Source organism: Arachis hypogaea, chromosome 14, assembly GCF_003086295.3.
Source record: "Arachis hypogaea cultivar Tifrunner chromosome 14, arahy.Tifrunner.gnm2.J5K5, whole genome shotgun sequence".
Lineage (NCBI taxonomy): Eukaryota > Viridiplantae > Streptophyta > Magnoliopsida > Fabales > Fabaceae > Arachis > Arachis hypogaea.
Window position 1 is genome coordinate 106,566,352 of NC_092049.1, and position 9,077 is coordinate 106,575,428.

General features: G+C 35.7%; 1 protein-coding gene across 1 annotated transcript; it reads right to left on the reverse strand.

Annotated features, from left to right (window-relative positions):
• Positions 1-5,890: 5,890 nt before the first annotated feature.
• LOC112743643 (GDSL esterase/lipase WDL1) lies at positions 5,891-8,325 on the reverse strand. Its single transcript, XM_025792927.2, has 6 exons — positions 8,064-8,325; positions 7,614-7,691; positions 7,114-7,254; positions 6,960-7,033; positions 6,542-6,691; positions 5,891-6,445 (listed from the first exon to the last, which is right to left on the reverse strand). Exons 1-6 carry the CDS (start codon positions 8,223-8,225, stop codon positions 6,232-6,234), a joined length of 819 nt encoding a protein of 272 aa, XP_025648712.1. The 5' UTR covers positions 8,226-8,325; the 3' UTR covers positions 5,891-6,231.
• Between the last annotated feature and the right edge of the window lie 752 nt (positions 8,326-9,077).

Sequence of the window (9,077 nt, forward strand, 5' to 3'; positions counted from 1 at the left end):
CTGGCCTAAGCGGCTAAATCAACCTGTCCCTAACCATGTGCTTATGGCGTGAAGGTGTCAAGTGAAAAGCTTGAAACTGAGCGGTTAAAGTCGTGATCCAAAGCAAAAAGAGTGTGCTTAAGAACTCTGGGCACCTCTAACTGGGGACTCTAGCAAAGCTGAGTCACAATCTGAAAAGGTTCACCCAGTTATGTGTTTGTAGCATTGATGTATCTGGTGGTAATACTGGAAAACAAAATGCTTAGGGTCACAGCCAAGACTCATAAAGTAACTGTGTTCAAGAATCAACATACTGAACTAGGAGAATCAATAACACTATCTGAATTCAGAGTTTCTATGGATGCCAATCATTCTGAACTTCAAAGGATAAAGTGAGATGCCAAAATTGTTCAGGATTGCAGTTGTAAACCCCACAATAAGAGAAGACATGGGCTTAATCGAACTCTCATTCTCATGCAAATTCACATCCTAAACTTATATTAGTTTTGGTTGCTTGAGGACAAGCAACAGTTTAAGTTTGGTGTTGTGATGCGTGAGCATCTTTTCTATCTTTTCCTAGTGAAATTGCATCTAAATTGTTGAATTTAATAAAGAATTAATTATATTTTAGCCACTATGGATGCTATTTTGAGTTTTGTGCAATACTGTTTATTTTAGATAGCATTCGGATGGATTTGATGAAGTTTCTGCAGAGAAAGAGAAGAAGCCAAGGAGATGACCAGCGAATACCGACGCGGACGCATGGCTCACGCGACCGCGCGGAATGGAGGAAATCGCAATGACGTGATCGCGTGCCTGATGCGAATGCTGGAATCTGCACAAATGACGTGAACGCGTAGACGACGCGGACGCGTCACATGAGCGATCTGTAGAATTGACAGAAAATGCTGGGGACAATTTCTGGGCTGTTTTAACTCAGTTTTCAGCCCAGAAAATACAGATTAGAAGCTGCAGAATGGACGAAATAAGTGGTTCCCACCCATCCATTGAAGACTTGATTATTTAAATTAATTCGAATTTAAATTCAAATATTATTTTAGGAAAAGATATTATTTTAATTTTAATTGTAGAAATTTGATTTTTAAATTATTAGGATTAGTTATAAAAGGGATCCCAATAGGGTGGTTCCAGACAACATTCCACAACATTATTCCATACAAATTTACATTCCATATTCCATGAGCAACTAATCCTCCATTGTTAAGGTTAGGAGCTCTGTCTATTGTATGGATTGATAATATTATTTTTCTATTTTAATTCATGTTTTGATTTATATTTCAATAATTGTTTTCATTCTTTATTTTATGAATTTGGGTAGAACGGAAGTATGACCCATGTTCTATTTGAATTCTTGTATAACTTGGAAAAGCTCTTTACTTGAACAATAGCTTGAAAACATATTATCCTGAATTTCTAATTGTTTGTATTTAACGGGATACGTGACATATAATCTCTTTATTTTTGGATAATTAGGATTCTTATGGCATATAAACTAGAATTTGATCATCACCCTCTAATTGGAATTAATTGACCAAGGAATTGGCTGTTGATGAATTTTAGTGGAGACTAGGAAGGTCTAAGAAATTAAGGTCTAGTCACAAATAGTTTGCCATGAATTAAATCTTGCATAATTAAAATAGTTAATAAGAAAAGTTAATCCAGAAAATAGATAACTCTGAAGCTTTAACTACCTTCTCCATATATTATTTCCAACTTAATTACTTGCCCTTCTTTAATATTTTTGCTATTGTTTAATATCTTTGAACTCCCAACACTATTTTCTGTCTGTCTAACTAATCCTATCAAACGCTATTGTTGCTTAATCCATCAATTCTCGTGGGATCGACCCTTACTCACGTAAGGTATTACTTGGTACGACCCGGTGCACTTGCCGGTAAGTTAGTGGGTTATAAATACTGCACCACTATCTACATTACTTGTATCCTAATTGTGTTTATTTTTGTCTGCTTGCTTGTCTGTGCGATTCCACGGGTGTTGGAGGTTTTGGAGGGAAGTGGATGATGAAGAGTTAGGTTTAAGGTTTGGTTAAGTTAGAAACCCTTAGAGAATTACCCTGATTTATGGTTTTTGGCTTAGTTCCTTAAGTTTTATAATTTGAATGTCGTAGTTCTAGGATTGTCTCTGACTTTTTCGGGACCTTATATCTTATGTATGCGGCACCATTACCATGCTAAGATCTCCCGGTTCTCATTCCATACAGATATTTGTGTTTTTCAAATGCAGGTTGAGAGGCACCTCGTTAGGTGTATGGAGTTTCTGCAGAGAAGTGGATCTTTTGGGACATTATATTGTATATTGTTTATATATATATATATATATATGATCATATGTATAGAACTCTCTTAATGACTTGTTTTACTTTTGTACCTCATAGAGGTGTGTCGAGAACTAGGTTTCTTTTGTGTATTTTGGGTTATGAGTTTTATATATATGTATCTAAATATCCTTCGGCTAGCCTTAGTTTCGTAAGTTGAGTTACCTTAACTTTCTTCGTACGCGAGTTAATCTTACTTCCTGAGCGTTGCAGTTTTAATTTTGTGATTTTACTGGGTGTGTGTGTATACCTTAACTTTCTTCGTACGCGAGTTAATCTTACTTCCTGAGCGTTGCACTTTTAATTTTGCGATTTTGCTTTACCTGTGTGTGTGTGTGTTCCTTAACTTTCTTCGTACGCGAGTTAATCTTACTTACTGAGCGTTGCACTTTTAATTTTGCGATTTTGCTTTACCTATCCTTCAAGGCTCATCGTATATTACATCTTTTCAATTATTATATGTATACATATTTTATTAATAGAGGTCATTGACGTTAGGATTTTTGCTAGTAAAGAATTTTACAAAAATAGTCGCGTTGTAGATATGGATTCTAAATCAACAGAAATCCCTTCGTACAAACGTTTTGGTTGTCACAAGTAACAAACCCCTAAATAAATTGATAACCGAAGTATTCAAATCTCGGGTCGTCTTCTCAAGGAACTGCAGGAAAGTATGTTCTTATTATTGGTTATGGAGATTGTAAATTGGGGTTTTGAGAATGAGGAGCGAATGGTTTAATTAGCAAATAAAGTAAATGAAGAACAAGCAATTTAAATGGCAAGTAAAATAAATAAATGGCTGTAAATAAACTTTTGGCAAGGTATGAGAAATTGGAGGTCCTATTCTAGTTATCCTTATCAATGATGATGAGAATTGAATCTTAATTCCACTTTGTTAACCTTTACTAAGGTAAAGGAAGGTCAAGGGATTAATTGGTTTGATCTTCGGATCCTATTTATTTCCTAAGAAAAGATTGAGATTATTGAAGTTCAATTTAATTAACAAAGATAACAATTATCAATCATGTTTGAGTTTGATAACTCCTGAGTTACTGATTTCTTAACCAAGACCAAAAGGAGAAAAGTAAATCTACTGGAATAAAAAATGTCTTCAGATTGGGAATAACAATAATGTAAATAAAAGAAAGCAATATTAAACTGAAATACCTCAAGTAACATTAATTCAAAAGAGTAATCTGTAACATGGAAGAATTCATAAATTAAATTGCAAAAGTAAATAAAAGGGAATATTGAACCTGATAAAGAGATAATCCTGAAAGCGAATAAAATCCTAAATCTAAATCCTAATCCTAAAGAGGAAAGAGAGAGGAGAGAACCTCTCTCAAAACTAAATCTAAATCATGAAAACTAACTAAAGTGGAGACTCTCCTTGAATGGATGCATTCTCCCACTTCATAACCTCTGGTCTATGCCTTCTGGACTTGGATTTGGGCCAAAAAGGGCTTCAGAATTCGCTGGGAGTGTTTTCTGCAATTTCTGGTGTGTAGCCTCTGTCACGCGTCCGCATGGGTCATGTGGTCGTGTCATTCGGAGTTTTCCCTGTCACGCGGCCGCGTCAGTCATACGACCGCGTCATATGTGTTTCGCTCGAGGCGCGCGATAGCGTCAGTCACGCGTTCGCGTCGCGCTCTCTTCGCACTGGCATGCGGCCGCGTCGTCCATGCGATCGCGTGGCTGCCAGTTTCTTCACAAACTCCGTTTTATGCTTTCCTTCAATTTTTGTATGTTTCCTTTCCATCCTTTGAGTCATTCCTGCCTTAGAAGATCTGAAACTACTCAACTCACGGCATCGAATGAAAATAAAGGTAATTAAAATAATTAATTTTAAGGCATTGGAAACATATTTTTCACATACATCACATAATAAGGAAGGGAGAGTAAAACCATGCAATTAATATGAATAAGTGGGTGAAAGATTGAATAAATCACCAAACTAAGCACAAAATATATCACAAAATATGGGTTTATCAGTCATAATACCACACCACCTCTGTTTTACCACTTAAGCGTAAAACTCTGTGTGGTAGGGTGTTACATAAGGTGGCGTGATAGAGGAATTTCTTATTGGTATAGGATTATACCAAGGATCATCTTTAAGTCCATACTTTTCACGTTAGTCTTGAAAATACTCACAGAGCATATCCAAGAGCCTGTGTGATAGTGCATGCTTTTTGCCGATGATATTGTCTTTATGGGAGAGTTAAGCAAAGACCTAAATAAGAAGTTGGATTTATGGAGAGAAGTTCTAGAAGTGCATGGTCTGCGGATAAGCCGTAGCAAGATGGAATATATGGAATGTAAGTTCGATCGCCAAAGGGAAATCCTAATACAAAGGTGAAGATTAGAGAAAACATCTTACAAAAAGTTAAAAGTTTTAAGTATCTTAGGTGCATCATACAGGATAATGGAGATATTGAACAAGATGTAAATCATAGGATCCAAGCAGGTTAGTCAAAATGGCGGAGTGCATCTGATTTTATATGTGAAAAAAAAGTGTCTTTAAAACTTAAAGGTAAATTCTATCGCGCTGCTATCAGACCGACTATGCTTTATGATACAGAGTGTTGGGCGGCCAAAAAGGAGCACGAACTTAAGTTAAGTGTGGCAGAGATGAAGATGTTGAGATGGATGAGTGGTCATACATAATTGGATAGAATAAGAAACTAAAATATAAGAGAGAGAGAGAGAGAGAGAGTTGGAATGTGGAAAAGATGGTAGAATCGCGTCTCACGTGGTTTGGAAATGTGAGAAGGATACCGACAAAGCACATAGTTAGAAGGGTGGATGAGATGGAAGATGGAGACCTAGGAAGACCATCCATAAGGTGGTCAAACAAGATCTACATGTAAACGGTCTCTCTATAGACATAATACATGATAGAACTCAATGACATCGTTTGATCCATGTAGTCGACCCCACCTAATGAGACAAGGTTTCGTTGTTGTATCATCAACTTTTTAGTTATAAATAGTTTCTAAATAATTATAGAAACAGAAATTAACCTGTGTTATCAAATTCTGAAATTTGGGATTATTGATAAATTAACTTGCACAAATTTACAAAAATAAAATAAATTTTGTCCAAAAGAGCAAAATACGTTAAATTAGCAAGTGACAATCACATATTTGGTAGGCTAAACGCAATTAGAACTAAACAAAAAGCAAAAGCAACTTAAGACATGGGCAGATTATAAAGTGGTGGAGGTGGAGCAAGACAGGAGCAAAATGAAGGCAAAAACAAAGTGGACCAATACCGTTGGTGGAAGGAGAAGGAGGACAAACCAACAAGGCTAATTTCGCAGCCCAATGAAAGAAAATCCTTCAAGAGACAACAAAATTCATAAATTGATATATGAAAGTGTGTTTCGATGAAACTTGACAGTTGGAATTAGGTTTATATTATCATCCACAACATTATTTTTTATGTCAGTTAATTAAAATCATAAAGATTCATATTTGATATTTGTCGATATTTACCCACAGAAAGGCCAAGTCACTATATTATATATTGACTATGTAAATTAATGTTTAAGACTTTTGTTTATTTTATCAAAAATAGATATTTATTATGAATAAAATTACAAGTAACAGCAGAAGTGATATTAACTGGAGGACAAAATGCCCAAGGAAGAAACAGTAACATAGACACTAATCTAGGAAATGCTCTGCCAATAGCATCAGCTTTGAAACATAAAGACATACAATGGGGAAGAGTATAAAAATGTAACATCCAAACTAATCCATGACCATGCAAAACCAGTCGATCTGCACAACCATACGCCTCTCGAATTCGTCATGAAGTTCCCAGCCATCAAGCCCAGAACCTGCCTTCATAATCTCTTAAGATGCCTCCACAAATCAGCAGCATCCACAAGTCTAATCCCAATCCAAATTTTCAGGGAAGGGCTCCCTTGAGACATTTTTAGTTGTCTTTCCATCTGCAGCAACCGGATCATACGGCGAATCTTCTCCAAACTCAATTGGCATTGACTTCCAATGCAGACTTGGTTCCCACTCTGCTTCTTTGAGGACCTTCAGTATCTCTCTTGCAACTATCTCGCTTCCCTCAGCCGTCAGATGAATCCCATCGCTAAGGACAAATAACCAAACCAGCAAATCAAATAAAGGAAATGCAGAATTTGAACCCATTCTTTTCCAATTCTGGGAGGTATGAGAGCATACTTACTTGAAGCATACGTCTCGCCAGTCTTTCCTTTTCTGGATGGCAGACCAGATGTCAATGGCCTTGAGATTCATCTCACGACACAGCTCCAAACAGGCTTCTGAATATATTCGACACGATTCATTTGTCCTCAGTGGCCGACCCAGTAGATCACTGTGTTTCCAGTCCAACAACTTATTCATCAGATTTAAGATTAAAATAAAAACCCTGGAATTAAAATCAGGAAATAGAAAAGCAACCAGCCATACTTCAGAATTTTCACAAGTTGTCACAAGTAGATGAAATGCAGCATAGCTTTAAGTAAGGTTATATGCATCACTATCTAATCTTATCCTCTATATAAATATAGATATTGCCATTATGTGTATCTCTGCCTTTTCAATTCTGCAAAACTATATTGCAATTCAACTGCAGTCAGGACCTGTTTCCAAGAATTTGTGCTTCATTGACAGGAGGAGCACCAAGAAATATAATGCGAGTCTTCTTCGAAAGGCTCTGGCAATCATTGACATTCATGTCAAACTTTGGACAGATATATACACTAGCTGCACAGGAAAAAATTCCCATTTGTTTACCTTTAGATGGATAGCTATTTTGGTCATATTTTGAATGTATTCTTGGAGAGGTACATGTTGTCCGAGGCCACTTGGATGCACAAGAACTGAATCGTTGCCACCAAAGTACACAATTACAAGTGATGGTTGCTCATGGGCATTCTGAGTCGAAGAAGATAGCAAAAACAAAAGGGTGATTCTTTATTTGCAAGTCAGAGCATAAATCAATTAATCACTACATATAACTATTAAGGAGATCATTATTGTATAATGATTAACGAGAAAGTCTAGGGGACCAGCACTTTTATTAAAATCTGACCAGCACTTAACCAGCAAAAGAAAAGTGAGTAATCTCACACTATTAAAAATACTAATGATGGCTAATTGATAGCTACAAATCACAAAAACCTGGTGGCCCCCTAGCACTCCTCTCGTATAATATTGCAAAAATCAAACTTAAAATCCATGCTAGCTTCATAGACTCATTCAAGATCCTTGTTTAACAATCCGATGCTTAGTACCTTGGGGAAAATGTCATCCAAAACCTGGAGAGCACGCCTCGAATTCCAACCAGCATATCCTCGCAAAATTATGTCTGCCTGTGCCATGCGAATGTCTCGTGAATTAATCCATCAAAATGCATTATTAGTCCCACAAAGCCACATATGAATGTTATTCAATTTCCATTGTTCAACAAGCATGGTGGCTATGTCTATTAGCCTACACCAATAAAAACACTACAAAAGTAATAATTTCTTGTGTAGATTGAGATCTAAAGGTGTCACCTAGAGTTTTATTTTATTCTTCATTACCTTTGTTTAACTGTTAGGATATCTACCATATTCTCAAGTCTCTATACCGAACGCTTCTATTAATTCAAATCGAAAATATAACTTGTTGATTTTTAATTTCTATAATTTTTTGTAAATAGCACTGGAATCATGAATTGGAAAAGAGAGAGAAAAGTGTACCTTGCGAGCATACAAGTGAGAAAGAATGGCCGCCCAACCTTGGTCATAGAAGCTGTGTTGAACGATGGAAGAACCAAACAACACGAATTGAGGCCTCTTTGGTCCCACCATCTTCCTCTTTGGTCCTTGTTCTCTCCCTCTCTCTCTCTCGCTTATATACATGCACAGTGGCAGTTATTGACTGTGACAAAATGGTCATTTTGGCTGAAATTCTGTGGACATGGGATGTGTTTTATGCTTTGCTTTGCTTATAGTCGGGCATTTTCCAATGCTTCTCGATTGTCCTTGCAATATTTTAGAAGTTCACTTCAATTTTTTTTCACATAAAAAACAAAGTACTTTTAGAAAAAAGATCATCGTTAATTTTATTGTTTAACTCGATGTTAGACAAAATATATTTTTTATAAAAAAATTATAGAAAAAATAATTAGTTATGTGGTGATGTCTTTATACATAATATTTATATCTATTTTAAATTAAATTGGATCATTTGATTATTGGTTATCTATTTGATTTTTGAAATTTATAAGAGGTGTGACAACGGTTACGGACCAATCTAAATTTTCCGCAACAGGTGTACAAATGGTAATTAGGTTAACCTATAAATAAAGCTTTAGGAACACATTGTAAGGAGTTCAGTTCTTCTTGAAAAATACTTAGAAACCCAAAACGCTTTCAACCCCTTGACATCACAGAGTAAAATTAAAAATCTTAAGTAATTTCTCTGAACTCAAAACACTTGTAATTTATTTTTTTTTCAGTTTTTATTAATAAAATTCCTCTACTTTTACGTCTTCTTCTCTTTTACGTTCATGTTTCTTCCTTCATCTTCTTTTTAATTTCCTTTTTGTTTCAATTTCTGCAATTTACTTCGCTACCGGTACCTTGCATTTATATGTTTATTTGTTACTTTTATTCTTTTTAATTTTATTTGATGTTACAATTGCGACATTGAGATGCCCAGGTTTTCTTTTAAACATAAACAAAATTTGAGAAAAACAAATTGGTATGTCT

Excerpts from the sequence above, each read along its gene's own strand:
- LOC112743643 (XM_025792927.2), bottom strand. The coding sequence starts at position 8,225 with ATGTATATAAGCGAGAGAGAGAGAGGGAGAGAACAAGGACCAAAGAGG. Across the intron at positions 7,692-8,063 it reads CTCACTTGTATGCTCGCAAG|GCAGACATAATTTTGCGAGG; the intron begins GTACACTTTTCT and ends CGCATGGCACAG. Across the intron at positions 6,692-6,959 it reads GCACAAATTCTTGGAAACAG|TGATCTACTGGGTCGGCCAC; the intron begins GTCCTGACTGCA and ends CTGGAAACACAG.